Source organism: Pteropus medius, unplaced genomic scaffold, assembly GCF_902729225.1.
Source record: "Pteropus medius unplaced genomic scaffold, Ma_sr-lr_union100, whole genome shotgun sequence".
Classification (NCBI taxonomy): domain Eukaryota; kingdom Metazoa; phylum Chordata; class Mammalia; order Chiroptera; family Pteropodidae; genus Pteropus; species Pteropus medius.
Genome location: NW_024344241.1, coordinates 496,440 through 513,572, shown reverse-complemented (window position 1 = coordinate 513,572; position 17,133 = coordinate 496,440). Strand labels below are relative to the sequence as shown.

General features: G+C 34.2%; 1 protein-coding gene across 1 annotated transcript in view; it reads right to left on the bottom strand.

Moving 5' to 3' along the window:
• LOC120607731 (uncharacterized) overlaps positions 1–17,133 on the bottom strand; it is a 223,827-nt gene that overhangs the window by 145,211 nt on the left and 61,483 nt on the right. Inside the window, exons 9-10 of the mRNA XM_039869492.1 lie at positions 2,614–2,734; positions 367–600 (exon numbers count right to left, since the gene is read on the bottom strand). Of these exons, the coding sequence (XP_039725426.1) occupies positions 367–600; positions 2,614–2,734 (355 nt within the window). The remainder of the gene's footprint in view (positions 1–366; positions 601–2,613; positions 2,735–17,133) is intronic.

The window sequence follows — 17,133 nt, the reverse complement described above, 5'->3', positions numbered from 1 at the left end:
ATACACACAAAAATACACAAGTCAAAATACATGTTACATGCAAAATGCACATATCAGTGATCTCTTAGCATGTAAATCCTGAAGAGGTGAAGAACTATACCAAGAATCCATAATATATGTTTTTGATAAATAAGGATGGCATTTTCATCTTACAGAGGACTTAGGTTGTCTACATACGGTTCACATCACAGTGCTTGGTGCACAGGGGTGTTTATCATTATTTGCTGAATGAATGAATGAATTTCTCCCTTTACTTACACAAAGTCGAATATCTAAAGGTATGTTGATAAGGATGAAAAGGCAGAAAGATAGAGGGGGTAGGGAAGCTAAATAAAAAGCGATATGTGTATAAAAAGATCAGCTTACCACATAAAGGCTTTCATGGAAATACAGCCCCACATCATAAAAATTCCCATTATGCCTCACTGGATGAGTTCTAGTCTTCAGTTTCTCCTTTTGCCACCACGGTAAGGCACAGCTGCCTGGTTGACCAAGCAGGGACACTTTGAGGAGGTAAGAGCCTTGGGGAACCTTGTTCTTGAGGCCCCTTAGGCATTTTATTTGTATTTGAAAAGGCTGAGGTGATTGAGACTGCTCAACCTAAAGAAAAGATGGGGTTCTTGAATTACACAGGAACTGGGTAAAACCACACAATTAGCCACAATGCTCTTCTCAGAAGGAAAAAGGTAGACAATTATTTTTACTCAACCTGTAATTGTCAGGTATTAGCTATGATAACAGAGGAGGACACATGATATGTAATTAGGGGGTCAAAAGGCAAGTCTGCCGATTATGCGAGGGAAAGTTTAGCCAGTTTTTAAGCATGGTATGTTAATGATCTGTGACATCAGAATCATTCATCTATTGTAGTAAGAAAGAAATAACAGGAAACAACGCTTCTGAAAACCACACAGCATGTGGTTTTCTGGGATATCTGGGATGGATGAACATGGGCAGTAAGCTTCAAACTCTGAGTTTGAAAGGTGACAGCCCTTGTCTCTAATACTTATCACAGACCATACGCCACATTGATGAGTGAAGTGCAAAACAGGTCAGACTGACACCTCACCAACTGAATACTTTTGTTTGATTTAAACTTGAGGTCACCTTGTCCCATAGGCTTCAAATGAGAGTCAAACTTAAATAAATAAATAAATAAATAAATAAATAAATAAATAAATAAATAAATAAATGGGAGGGATAGCATTTTTATATACTTTAACCTAAACCTTAGCATAAACTGCATGTACCCGAAAAACATGACCAAAGAATGTTTTACAGGACATTTGAATTTCATTGCTTACCCTCAGCTTAGAGAAATAGGCCATTTTCATTTTTAATAAGTGCTGCAAAGTTTATACAAATTGATAAGACTTTTTAATGGACTACTGTTTCAGATTAAACAAAAATTTATAACTCAAATGTCATTAAGTCACGTTTTCTATACTTCCAAGTCCCTAACAATCTTTCAAATAATTTGACTTTGAAGAATTCTCTATTACATTGTGCTTTAAGCAAAAATAATGTCATTTTTGGAAGCAGGTTACTCTCTTGGCTGCCCAAGTTGGTAGCACCTCTCATTAATCTGCAGCCAACAGTAAGCACTTTTTAATCCTGCCTAGACTTTATTTTGTGAAATATAATATATTTTTCCATATAGATAGTATGCTTCTGGAATCAAATCCCAGTTAAATAAATAGTGAAATTTGTTAAACTTCTTTTGTTTTTTCATACAAGTCATACTTAAAAACTAATCAGAATAACAATTATTTTTGGTTTAATTAGAAAATCTTAATTAACAATAAAGACTTAACCTTAATATTTTGGTTTCCAAAAATATTTTAAAAATTAACACCATCTGAATAAGTAAGACAATCTCTTTAAACCTCAAGGCAGGATTACTGATGCAGGCAGACTGAGTTATTAAACACATTCTAAATTAAACGCCTCTATGAATTTTATACTGAAATATATTGTGATAGTTTTGCATGCCAAATGTGACATTTTGTATTTTAGATTCATCTTCTGTAGTAATTTTGGAAATGTCATACAAACAAAGATTTTGTCATTTACCAGTGGAATTACTATGCATGGCCGCTTAGCCATCTCTTTGCTGGCTCTTGTGGTTGTTTCAAGTCAGCAAGCCATAAAAAATCTTTATCTCTCTGAAACACAGCAATTTGGAAGATAATCGAATAGTGACTAGGGGGCAGAAATGCCAGTCTGAGGAATTATACCACAATCTCTCTTGCATTTACAACCTTCCTCAAAGCAAGTGTTAAATGAGTAGGAAAAGGAGATAGAAGATTCATCAAATCTCAAGCCTTGTCTCATTTGCATGGTGGCAGGCCAGCCTCATTGTCTAGTGAGAGAGAACCCAGCCCAGTACAAGGGAAACAGTTTTGAGGAATTCCAATAGCTTCACACTTGAGAGTCTTAGCCATTCTGTTTTATCATAAATTTCTCCTCAAAATATTTATTAAGACCTACTAAAAATCTGTTTCTCTGAAGGGCCCTACAAGAGGAAAAGCACAACAGGAAAGCGAGTCGATACAATTGACCTCATCATTTAACATTTTGCATCTGAGAAAAAGAAAGTCTTGAGAGTCTCACCTTCCAGCAAGGTCCTGCTGCTCCCTTTGATTCATGAGTTACTTCTGTGAGAGTAGCAAGCTTGGCTGCGCTGTCCTCTTTACAAACATTTAGGTCCACAATTATTGGTTGACTTGGAGCTCTGCAGTGGTTATAAGAAGAAGGGAGATAAAAGAAAGAGAAATTGACAATGGGATATAATGAAAATGTTGGCCTTTGGAACCACAGCACAATTTGATGTTTTCCTTAAATATTTTGTCAGATTAACTGGGAATTAGATGAATGGCACAATACAGATGCTGCAGTTGATTAAAGTCAGGGAAGTGAGCAGCTTTGGAAATGTGACCCTATAAATACAGGACTCACTATATTAGCTACTGATCTCCCAACAATTAAAATATGGCTTGTTACAGAAATTATCAAGAGATCAAATATTTGTTAAAACTTGCTGCCACTTCATTTTCTACCCCACCCCTTCAATCTTATAAATTATTAGAGACATTTGGGGTGGGGGGACATTTAAATAGATGAATAGCTGATATAATATAAACTTTTCCTTTTTTAACGCAGTGGCCAGAGATCGAGATCTATTTCTACCTTCACAATGTTCTCCAGGCTTTTTATTTTTTTCTCCACTTTATTTGAGATTTGTTTGTTTTGCTTTATAGCTTCACAAATCCTAAAAGCATGTGCCTGCTTTCCCAAATTCATTTGAATTAAAAAGGATCTTGTATTTCACTTCTCCTGATTTAAGCTTAATTCCATGAGCAGGGCCATCTGTGACAATGACTGTACCCTCCCCTGCCTCCCCCACCCCCACACACACACACCAGAGGAATGGCCTTTTTGGATCTCACAGCTGATTTAGTTTCCTGTGATAGAAATGATTTCCCTTAATTTGGTTAGAGCTACATTGACACAAGGGTTCATTAGGACACCCATTTGCTGGCAATTCAATTTCAAATTAAATACACTTTGTTGTAAATTTTATTACTTTTAAACTACTGTATCTATTGTCTTTAATGGCCTTATTATACAGTTATGAAGGTAAACAGATTTCATTAGTAAACATAAACATATTATGTTAACCACAGTGAGATGGTTTCCTCAGTTTCTTTCTTTGTTCCCTTGGCAAGAACTGTAAGGTACTCAATGAAAAATCCTAAAACTTAATCTAAATAATTAAATGCTGAATTCATGATTATCATCCTAAGGGGGGAAAACACAAACAGACAAGGTCCTTGGTTGTAATTCTAATTCTTTATAATTAAAGATTTTCTAAAAATACCTTCCCCAGTTAAAAAGGAACACAATGCACATCTAAAAGTTAATACACAGCTTTGACATAATACCAAGAACCTAGAGATAAACCTTACGATTTGTTTATGATCTATGTCCTCTTGGAGCAGCCATACCCTAAACCAAGAGCCAAATCCAACATCAGCTCACTTTGGAATTAGGTCCTATGGCATATTATTTTTTTTTCTCCTCCTATATTATACTTATATACTTATTCTTCACAGCTGAATAGCAAGACACACTTTTTTTTTTCCTTCACAGAATGAGGCTAATGTTATAAATATTATTTTATAACCTGTATTTTCCACTTTGTATATTATGGTTATTTTCAATGAGATTTTTTTTTTCTATAACATAATTTGTAGTGATGACCTAGTTTTTAATTCTAAGGTTCTACCATAATTTATTTAAATAATTGCTTATTATTGAATGTTTAGGTTGGTTCCGATTTTCACTATTGTAAGTTAGCCTATAATTAACTCTCTTGCATATCACGTCTTGTAAACCTCTCAGGCCATTTTCCTGTACAAAATTCTATCACTAGAAATGTTGGACACAGGAGACATGCTCTTCAACATCTCACTGATCTCTACCTTGAGCTTTAAAATGACACCTCAGCAATATATAATCCTTCCACTTGGCCGATTCTCTCAGGCACTGAATAGACTTCACAGAGAGATAGGTCCCACTCCAGTTGATGCCATATTTTTACTGCTAGCAGGACTAGAGGCCAAGTAAAATGGTGATAAATAAACAGAATTGATGTACAATCGGGTTTCCTACCTTTGCAGTATTGACATTTTGAATCACGTAATTCTTTTTCTGTAGGGGCTGGTCTGTGCTTTGCAGAATGTTTACTAAGATCTCTGGCCTCTGCCAATAGACACCTTTAACAGACCCCTCCTTAGTCCCAGTCATCTCAATCAAAAATGTCTCCAGACATTGCCAAATGTCCCCTAAGGGCAAAATTGATCCCTGTTGAGAACCACTGATATACAGTTTTAACTAGTATTTATTGAATGTTTAGCATGCTGAAAGTAAAATTTTAAATACCTTATATTTATTATCTCATTTAACCCTTAAAGTAATCCAACAAGGTATTATTATTCCTGTTCAATCGAAGAGAAACTGATGCTGAGGATTGTTGAATATCTTGATCGAGCTCACAAAGTCATAAAGGATAAAGCTTAAGGTTCAAAGTGAGACCATTTAATCCTTCTGAACCTACACGCATTACTACTGCATCTGCTAGTGTGGGATGGAAGAGCAGCGACTTCCACATCCAAATCTTGGAAGTTCCTACGAAGGACCAAGAATTTAGGTATTTTCGAGACATAAATAAGACATGGCTCCCAGCTGTACTACCATTACTATAATGCCCATCCCCAAACTGTTATATTTGGATGAAGGGGCACAAATAAATCCCAGAAGGAAACCTGATCCCTCAGGTGAATCAAACTAGGGGTGACTGTCACCTTAATTGGCCCATATTTAATCCACAGCAAAACAAACAAAATAAAATAAAATACATTAAATCTACCATTAAGGAACATACTTCTCAAATGTTTTGTCAGTCTTTAGGCATGACATAGGAATGTATTGATTGAGTTCTTTCTCCTCAAATTTCAAATCCTGCATGAAAGAAAACAAATAAAATTAACTTGATTCAAAATACACTTGATATGTCTATTTAAAAGTTGGCTTTTCTAAGACCAGGATATGCAGACTCTTATAGGTTAAGGTTCTAGGAGACAAATGAGAACATAGGAACTGTCTTTAGCAGCCTCCTTGTTATGGAATCTGACTTTCCTCACTCTGCTTAGTTATTTTTGGGCTTGAAAGGTATAAAAATAGTAAATAACATTTTAAAAGGAAGAGAAATGTTTAGTGGATACCAACAGAGCTTTCTTTGCCTCTTTTTCTCCATTTCTCTCTATCTCCCTCCCCAACCCACACACACAGGCACATGCACACATATCACATAAAAGAACAGTTTAAGAAAATGTAAATGGATATATGGTTAGATGTGTAGGATGCTAAAAATGTTAATAATAATTGTGATCATATATTATATTGTTAGGTAAGTAGTCAGTCATGAGCAACAGGAGCAAAGTCCCGGCTCTGTAACCACAGAAACTTCCCTTTAAGACCTTCCTTAAGGACCTCCCAGAAATATCTACCTTTTAGGGGTTATAAATTATCCCAAATCCTAGAGCACAAAGGCCATAAAAGCTGCTGGCTAAACCAGCTACGAGGGCATGCGCAGAAAGTACTGCCCATAACTTCAGCCTCATTATACCATCATTATGATATCATGACTATGCCTGGAAGTCCATGAATCTAATTATAACAGTCTGAATTCTGGGTGAACACATGTGCAGTAGGCAAAGCGTTATATAGCAGCCAACGGTCAGTCCAGGTGACCTCACATATGGATCAACTAGGACTTCACGTCATGCCCCCAATATAAACAGACCTTCTCACTTCTGCATTGTTACAGCTCTCCTTACTAAAAACTCAGCCCTCCCTTTGGGGTGTATTATCTTATCTCTTTACCTCTTAAATTCCACAGGGCTGCAGCCTTCCCTAGCGTGGCCCATGTCCTTCTACAATGTACTTTCAATAAATCTTCTTTTTCTAAATCTCACCGAACTGTAATTCTTTGTTGTGTCAGTGGGAAAGAACCGAAGGACAACACACACCACCACGTTCCTCCACCTCCTCCTTCCCTACGCTGCTGGGGCAATGCCGGATTTCATATCACCCCAGCGGTGATAATATAATTTATCATCCAATCCAGGAGGTTTTAGGAGTAAAAGGGAAATTTTAATTATTCAAGAACAATAGGCATAACCCAGAACTATCTTATGGAAACTATAATGTATAGTAACCATATTAATAATACTCCTCCAAATATTCTGAAAGGATATCATATAAGCAAATATCAACAAATTTAGCGACAGTAAATGATAAGGAATGAGAGAGAAGTTGAAAGATGCATTCTTTAGTAATCTAATCTTCGAAATTACATATCATCATTGCTGCTGTATGATACTGGTCACACAGATCAACTGTGGTACAATGTGGGAGGGAACTACACCAAGGTTTTAATAACAGGAAGTCAAGATCATGAGTCCATAGCAATTATGAAATCTAGGGAAGCAAATGTTGGCAGTTCCTTGATTAAGCCTTAGAATCTGAGAATGATCCTCCACCGCCCTTGGCTCTGTCCTCTGGACTATTGGTTCCACCCTCTGAATCTTCCTTCCTTTTTTCATGAAAGGTAGCACATATTTACAGCTAAACAGTTTTCTCAGCCTGCTACTTGCCAAGAGAATTTGGGAATCCAAAGGCCTCCTTTCATTTTGTTCTTTCTCTGTCCCCTTTGGTCCAAGCAGGTGATGTTTCTGCTTATATCATTCTTTTTAAAACTTTGTATGACTTCTTTGAATCTTATTTGAGTTGGCTTCATTAGACAAAAACCAATTTCATAAATCTCTTCAAGATAACACTTTCTCTACCACAGGTTTTCACTGGCAGGATGAGGGGTGATGGCCTTAAGCCCCCTAGAAATCCCATTATGATTCAGAGAACTGTAAAGCATACCCTTAATCTCTTTAGAGTAACTTTTGTCTGAGTGAATAGTATTTTGAGAGTATTGCCTTTGATATTTCTGAAGCCTTAACAAAAGATCAAGTCATGACTCATTTTACTTAACAGTTCTGCCTTTAATTTATCTCTCTCCTCTCACATTTTACAATAAGCAGCAGGAAGAAGCCAGGCAACACTCACAATTCTCTAGTTAGAAAACTCCTAGGCTGGATCACACAGTTCCTTCTGTACATATTTCTTTAAATATAAATACTGGCAACGATGTTGCTAAACTCTCTGACATTCCTTAATAAAGATTTTCCTTTCTCCAGTTACCAATAAGATTTTCCTCACTTTCCTACAAACCCTCACTTCACATCCTTCTCAAAGGTCACGAGGTTTCTAGTAACATCTTCAAGGTCCTTTAGCTTTCACTAACACTCTCCTTAAAGTGCATTGCACAGTGTCAATGCCACTCACATTTTATATTTTTGTTATGGCAACACTTCACTTCCAAGTACCAAAATCTGTATTAGTGATCTATTGCTCTATAACAAATTATCCCAAAATTTAACCAGCTTAAAAGAGCAAACATTTAACTCATGCAGTTCCTAAGGATCAAAAGCCCAGAAGCCAGTTAACTAGATTCTCCTGGCTCAGGTCTCCCATGAGGCTGCAATCAAGCTGTCAGGTAGGGCTGCAGTCATCTCAAGGATCAGCTGAAGCTGGAGGATCTGTTTCCAAGCTCAGTCACATGTTTGCGAGTAGGTCTCAGTTCCTTGCTATTGGCTAGAAGCTTTGGTTTCTCACTATGTGGGCCTCTCTATAAGCTGCTTACATAGGGCAGCTTGCTTACTCCATAGTGAGAGATGAAAGATTTCAATTAGAAAGCTTCCCCGGATATCCATGAAAAAATATAGAAAATTCAAAAGACTGTAACATTGATATAGAGGAGAAACCCTGTCAGGTTTACGTCAGCAATTGATGTCATATATTGTTATATGTTGTGCTTGCCTTGGCTAAATAAATATCTTAATAAAATTCTGGCAAAGGATCCTTTAAAATAGGTATTTGAAATCAAATAAAACATTCTGATTCTATTCAGTAGATATTTTCAAGTTTATCACATATTAATTAGAGTAAAATTTTATAACAGTGCCAATCCATATTTATTGAGTATTTATACCATACTATTATACTTCATTCAATCTATTTTCTACAAATATTTATTGTATGTTTGCTTTATGCCAGACACTGTTCTAGTGTTACAGGATATTCAGAGAAATGAGACACTGAGGCAATAAGCAAGAAGTAGCATTTATTGCTGCTGGCCCCGGCTCAGTAGATTCACAGATTCACATCCAAAGGCTGAGCCCCAATCACAGTGGGGCTTTTTCTTTTATACACGTCTTATACTTCCTCACAGTTACAGACTTGCATGTTCTTTCTGTACAAGGAAAGTGTATTTTGATTGGTTGGTGGGCCATAAGGGGAATGACCGACCAGGGCCAGTGGTCCGTGCCACATCAGCTGTGACACTGGAAAGTCCCTTACCTATTATGGGAAGAGAAGTGAGCTCTGACTCATCTACCACACTAGAAGCCAGGGATACAGTGGTATACAAAAATAAATAAATAAATAAATAAATAAATAAATACTATATCTGACATTAAAAGCCTTCTTTCTGGTGGACATGATAAATAATACACTTGATACACTTGAAACATGAGTAGAACAATGGCAAAGATGGTAAACACAATGGAGGAAACAATCCAAGAAATACTATAGAGAATAATTTTAAGGGACAAGGTTGTGGGGAAAAGTGGTAAGGAAAGACAGTGAATTTTAAAATGAAAGCTTAGGGAAAAAAACATTTTAGCCATGCATAGAGTGGGGAAAATTCATTTTTCCAGGCAGAGAGAATAGCATGTAAAAAGGTCCTGAAGTAGGACATAGTTTTGCATATTAAAAACAAACAAACAAACCCTAAAGAAGATTAGTGTGACTTAAGTACAGTCACCAGGGGAGAATATTGGGAAACTGAATTAGAAACATAAGCAAAAACCTGATCTCACTGGACCTGCAGATAATGTTAACAAATCTATGTGTTATGTGCCATCGGGAAGCCAGTAAAGGGTTTAAGGAAATAAGTGATATTGTCTAATCATTCACATATAAATGATGATGAAATTTTGAAAATATTAAATGCATGTTTATTTATTCCTCTCTTACAAATCATGTTTGTCAGCAAAATCCAGCTATTTTAACTCCAGATAATGACAAAGAGGACACGCCTTCACAGTGTGGAAAGGCATTAGAAAGAAGTTACAATCAGAAAGAAGGAGGAAGTAGAAAATCTTCCCCCTTTTGTTCCCAGTGAATTGCAAATAAGAAGGAAATAAAAGAAAGGGAAGCAAGGAGTCAATTATACACATATTGTGGCTTCTCCCCACCCCAACCCTTCCTCTCCAAAGCAGAAATCCTGCAAAAGTTGCAGAATTTTGAGGAGAAATTCAGGAACAGAGGGGTTCCATGCTTCCAATTAAAACTCTAAGAGACCGTGCTCCATAATGCCAACACAGTAGGTGTGACATTACTGATTAGAATAAAATGGATGCTTTATTGTAGTTAATCACATGAAAAAAGCCCAAGTTTAGGATTTGCATCAATGAGTGTCCCGGTAGACATAGATGCATTCTCAAAATCAGATAATTCCAGGAGGAAGATATATTTACAAAAGTATTATTACAAAGCTGTAGATTTACAGATAGGCTGTTTCCACTCCTAGGCTTGAAGGGATGAGGAGAGAGAGTATTCACCAGACTCTGGAAAGAGAGTCATGTAAAGTCTTCTACCTTGAGTAGGACAGTTACCGTGGCTGGATAGAGGGATAGAGCCAGCTCAATGCAGCCTTCGTCTCATGGGAAGGGAGGAGCTATCACATGACTTCTCTCTTCCCTCCCTCCTAACCCATATCAAGACTCCCCTTTCATAGAAATCACTCAGAAGCCAGAGGGCACTGGAGCCCTATAGATGAGTCTTCACAGTCCAACCTCTTTTGCAGAGAATACAGTGGATTTAGGCTAGTAAGCTTACCAAGGAGAAAATGGGGCACATAAAGCAAGCTGTAGGGTGAACCACTTAACTGAACTATAAAGTTTTGCTGATTAATTAGATGAGGAAGATAAGGGAAAATAGAGATCCAAGATGAATTTCAAGTTTCTGGCCTAAGTATATTGATGGTCTGTGGTGGCATTTATTGAGATAGGAAAGATGGGATAGGTAATGTGAACAGGATTTTGAGGAACAAAATTTAAGCTTCCATATAGGACATGTTCATTTGAGCTGTTTCTTTGATACCCACATGATAATAGTAAGTAGGACTGAGACAGGAGTCTGACAGTAGGAGAAGAATCAAAGCCTCTGGATGTCACCAACGAGATGGAATTTAAGTGATGAAAATTAATGAAGCCACCCTGAGAGACACTTCTAGGCACTTTTGTGGGCATTATGTTATTTAATCCTCACAATGGCCCTATTAGTGTCACACTTATTTTACAGATGGGTAAATTAAGGATTAGAGAGCTTAAGGCTATTATCACCCAAGGTTACAGTATATGATGGAGACTGGAGTCAGCTCTCTGTGGGTCCTAAACTCAATTCTTAACTTGTGTTATTGGTACTTCACATAGTCACATTGGCTTCCTATAGGTTACATTCACAGTGTGACAGTATTTTTTACTCATTTGATACCACATACTTTCTGTTACAAAAATAACCAATATCCTTGTGAAAACAATTAAGGCTTAGATCAACGAATGTATATAGTCCTTTGGAAATGAATAGAAAAAGCTAAACAGTAAAACATTATTAAATTTTATGAAAGTATCCTTTGCACTAGTCATTTTCTAAAAATAGATCGAATAGAGCAAGAATGATTTGCAAAGAAAATGGACTTCTTCATAGAGTCAACTTTTTTCAAATCTCAAGTACCTGAGAAACATCAACTATTATTAACAGTAACTGAACTTATTAAAATTTATTTCTTCATTTAAAAAGATTTTATCACAAAACTTTATTATGTAACAATTATTTTATGCAGTTTTAGTCATATTTCTTTTATATAAAAATAATTCTTCTCTTTCATAAAATTTGTTTCAAAATATTTTACAATCCAAACTTTCCACTACATCTTATTAGTCTAAATAAATGATAGTTTGTTATGACTATGGATTACACAGAGAATAATTTGATAAAAATTATCAGTAATTTTTGTTGATAAACCAGAAATTAAGATAGTAATGATCTACTTATTCATCAAATATCTAAACAAAATTCAAAATATTTCTAACTAGCTATCACTAAAGAATTTAAACTGATTTTTCAAAATTATCCCTTTTGATTTCCTTAGCATGGATCACTTTTTCTAAGAGAAGTATAGAGAAATTACACAAGGAAGGCAAGATTGTTTTAAATGCTTCTATTTTAAAAAAACAAAAAATAAAAAAATTATAAAAATTTTTTAAAAGATAAATACTACAAATGTTGCTAGATTTTCTATAAATATTTATAAATTTTTAAAAACTATTTCTGGTTCCTCAATCTTCTTTATTGACAAGTAATAAAAGTCACCAAAGAACCAATTTGATTCTGCAAACTGTGTAAATGTCTATTTTTCATTTTATCTACAATTGAATGCTTTACTTGCATTCCATTATTCAAACTCATGATCTTCTTGCCTGTGATAATGGCTAACATAGGAAAGAGAGAAGAAATGAGGGACATAATTTAACTTTAGCTAATATTCGTTGGATACCTTTAATGTATTACACACTAATCTAAAGACTTTACATGTAACAATCCTCTGAATCCTCACATTAACTATTCCATATAGATGTAATCATTCTCATTTTACAAGCAAGAAAACTGAGTAACGGCAAGGTATATCAAGCCTAGAGAGATGACTTCCAAAGCACACATTCCTAATCTGTACAACAATGTATTCTAAGTATTATATTGTATTACTATATATTATGTGACTTGAACCAACTCTGTTTATTAAAAAACAATGGTTAATAGACAAACATACCATATGGAAAATCATTGCCACACTGCAATTACATATTTAGAAATAACAATAACCTAAGTTTACATGGAAAATCATCTCTACACTGGAATGCCATATATCAAGTTTATAAACCTCAGAGATATCAAAACAGTAATATTAAAATTGCCTTTGGATTTAACGTCAATTTTTCAATTTTCTTCTAAAAACTAAAAATTTATGTGAACCATGCCAGGCAATATAAACATTATATTTAAATAAAATCATGCATGAGAATGTGTGATGTTCTACATTTCTATGTATAAATGCTCTCTCTGGTGATACAGCTATTTTAATTTTTAGTTCCTCAAAAAAATTACACGTTTAAGTATACAAGTACCAATAACTTTGACAAATGTCAATCATAAACATATATATCCCGAATATGCATGTATGATATAATTAATATTCTACTATGATGATTGAAAATGTAAATATGTCACTAGAATAAAAAGTTAAAGTCAAAAAATCATAGATAATACTAGAACTATCCTTGGAAAGGCAAAACAATTCACTTGAAATACAGCATTTAGAAAGTGACTTAGATTGAAAGATTAACCTGTAGACACCAAGCTAATTAATAATATGCAAGAATACCTTGGAAAAAAGTTTAATCTTGGCAGATGAAATCTGTAAAAATGTTTACGTACTTTAAACTCCATATTATGTTTTCAAATACCAAAGTGAGGAGTGAAGACACAGTATGGTCAATGAAAAAAAAACTCAATTCTTTCTCCTTGTACAGATCATCCTTAGTGGACTGATTGCCACGTATTGGTTGCACGATATTTTGTCTTTTTACCTTTTATATCTTCTACTTAAAAAGAGAAAAAACATCAAAATCTCTAAACAAACAAACAAAAAAAAAATCTGTGACCTTCAAATATAGAAGTGAAGATAATGTTTAAAATTATCATGAAACAATGAACATTATCTAAAATTTGCCTTTTCATTCTATATTACTTTCTACTCAAAACTAATGAGAGTCACATTCCTTATAAAAATGGGTTTTCTATTGATACATAGGGAAATATGAGGGGGGAAATGGGTTAAGAAAAGTGTTATATAATTCTAAAAAATATAAAATCCAAAATGAAACAAATATTTGGTGTAATCAGAGTAGATATAAGACCTGAGGAATGATGAGTACACCTCTTTACAAACTCATGAAAGCTTTCATAACTAACAAATTCCCTGAATTTATTTACTTTAAGCTATTTTTAATAACTGCTTTATTGAACTATACTTCACAGTCATGAGGAAAAAAGTATTTCTGATGTTAAGTATAAAATCATGCTTTGTGTCTTTCAACTAGAAAAAAGTGTCTACCAATAACCTAATACCATTAAAATTGCTCCTATGTGTATCCTGTCTTTTTACCAGAAACTGTTTTAGGGCAACAAAATAATCACAGTTGGTCAAGAAAAGGTCTACGTTACAGAAGAATTATATCTAATAAATTTACATAAAATACTAGAATATAAATCCATAATATTGCAATCCTTAATGAAATTATTGCTTCAGGCAAAGATTATCAATTGATATAATGACCCTTAAAAGTGAATAATTGTTGAGGAAATGAATATCATTTGATGCCAAAATAATATGACACAGATTCTTTTTTTTTTTTGTCTCAAGGGGAAACAATAGATAGATCAAGCTACTATCACACTAAACCAATGATCAATTTTAGCACCATAAATTATGCAACAATTAGATATTATTTATCTCTTGGTATATCAAAATATGGAGCATACAATATTATCTCTGATGTATTCCAACCAAATATATTTATCTTGAATCCAATCAGCACTTTTAAATCAACTTCCATATTACTGGCAGTACAAGGAATAAGAGAACAGGCTAACATCACCAGGAGGAATGTCTATGGTACATCTGACCCAGTCAGTATGTCAGGCGTGACTTGCAAAAATCATTTATGAGTTACCCTTATTCTGAGGCCTGTCCACTGAGATGTCCAGTAGTTTCTTATTATGAAACTGCTATCAGAAAATAGCCTTTCATAACAGACTGGCAGCCATAGTGACTTTCTTTACAGGGTGCTTCTAGATCTAGCCAAGGGAACCATGAGAAAAAATTTGCAAATTTTATTTCTGACTTAACATTTCATAATATTAAAAAATGAATTTGATGTTGTCAGAGTAGAATGTTGGGTCAAGGAGTCCCAAACAACATTACTTCATGATTATTACCCTAAAATTCATCATCTTTAAGCATAATTTCTTAAAGGTATAATTCTCTTTTTCATATTTCTCTAACAATCCTGGTGTATTAGTTCTATTTATTGAATTGACCCAAGAGAGGAAAAATGAAGCTAGAAAACCTACTGGTGCACTTTTAAATATTTTTTTTAATGTGAATTTCAAGAGGGAAGGATTAGATGCCAGAGTCTCCTATGCATGGACTCTGATTGAATATTCTTCATAGATATCGCCTTCTTGTGAAAGAAATGGAAAATTAAACAGATGTAAAATCATCATCTAGTGGTTACAGTAACACTTTAAAAGCTCTTCATCACCCTAACAAATTTATTATATCTATAAAGCCTTATTGAACAGTAAAATGAGATTGAGTCATAGCTAGTATATCTTTTTTACCTAAACTAAAAAAAAAAAAAAAAAGTCAAAGATTCAATGCCTCAGCTTTCTTTCAGAAAACATCTATGAGCTTGTAATAAGTCTTTTGCAGGACATATATTTTTTTAAGTGGAATTTTAAAATATGAATTCTTCATATTTGTGTGAATTTTCTTTTTTAATATTTAACAAATATTAAGTTTGATGACAGAAATTCCAATCCACACTAAATACTTTGAGTATATTGGAACCAAAAGGAGGTAGCAGCAATAGGAAAAAAATATATATTTTAGATATCAAAAAGCCATTTACTATGTTTTCTTCACTACAAAAAAATTGTGTATTTTCTGAAATAAAGCTTCTCACTCTAAATGAGAAAAGAGTATGAGGGGGGTCTTTAAATTTATAATTGTATAATTTTTTCTTTTTTATTATTTTAATACCAATTATTGAACCATGCTCTTTAATTACACATAATAGTTCTGGCAACATTATTTGATAAGAATTATTATCCTCATTTTATTGAAAATGAATACTCTGAAAGATTAATTGAACTGCGACTCAATATGTCATAAGACATAGTCTATTCGAATCCATTGCTCTCTAACTGTAAAACCCAAGTTTGTCCACTACACCATGATGCTTCCCTCAGAAAATAATTACCTGAGCAGGGAATATTTATGGGAAGCTATTTAAAGTTTTGACTGAGGAAGTGAAATTATCAGTCATACCTTAACCACAAATTCTGGAATGAATTGGAATAAAGAGAGAACGGATGTAGGGAGAGTAGCTAAAATTCTGTTAAAGTAGCTTATGCTTGACACTTGTTATTTGGTAGTCACTGAACTCCTTTAATAAGAAACATTATGTTAATATTTGCACAACTGTTCAGCAAGAAAACATTTTTTTTATATTTAAAAGAATGCACATATGACAAATTATAATGGTTTCCTATAGTCACCTAGGAAAAATCCTGAAAAGATCAGATATTTATATATTTCTTTTATAGTTAAGATTTTTAGAAAAACAGTATCTTCTGAGGTCATTTCAGGGGGATTCTAAACTGCACAGTATGGGCTTCAGATCAGAATCCACCTCTCTGCCAACACACCCTTTCTCATTCTTAAAATTCCTGCTTCTGCATTTTTAATTTTCATCATTCAGCAACAAGTCCTTCAAAATTATACATTAATGACAAACATGATGATACCTCAAGTCATTCAAAAATTTTATAGGTAGCTATGATCATTACAACCTGCTAAAAAAAGTAAATGACATTTTAAGAAGAAAGAAGAAAGAGGAAAGGAATAGGAGCAGGTCCCACAAGGAAAACTGAAAAAGCTACTTTAATAACAGAAAAGAAATATATATTTTTGATCCTTATAAAAAATTATAAGATGAGTAATATTGTTTCTGGAATTGAAGTATTTTGGGGGGTGCTCACCCTTTCCCCACACAACCCTTATGTTCAGGAAGCTGAGGCGAACCCTCAGAAATTAAACAGCTGACCTATGATGTCCAAAAATATGAGACATTTGAAACATGAATAAGAAAAAACATCACATTGAATTTTAGCAACCAAAAATCATTCATTTATTTATTTGTTCATTTATGATTTCGGTGTCCGTTCACTGTTTGACAACGTACTGAGTGCTAAACAATGTTAGAATAAGACCTTTAGTCAATTCAGTGGATTAAAGTTGGCCCTGAGGAGAATTATAAAAGATTCTAGATGGCTCTCATATTGTGATTTCTTGACTTTACTGCAGTGGGTCATTTATTAAAGAGGACACTCACTCTGTAAGAAAATAAATCCATGTTCTATGGAGCCACATGCCACAGTTCTACAGTTCTGGCCTTATTTTATTTCTCCTTTCTTTCTTACTTTACCCTAAATTCTATATGGCTAACTTTAAGCTAATTCCTTTCAAAATTTGCTACATATTTTGGA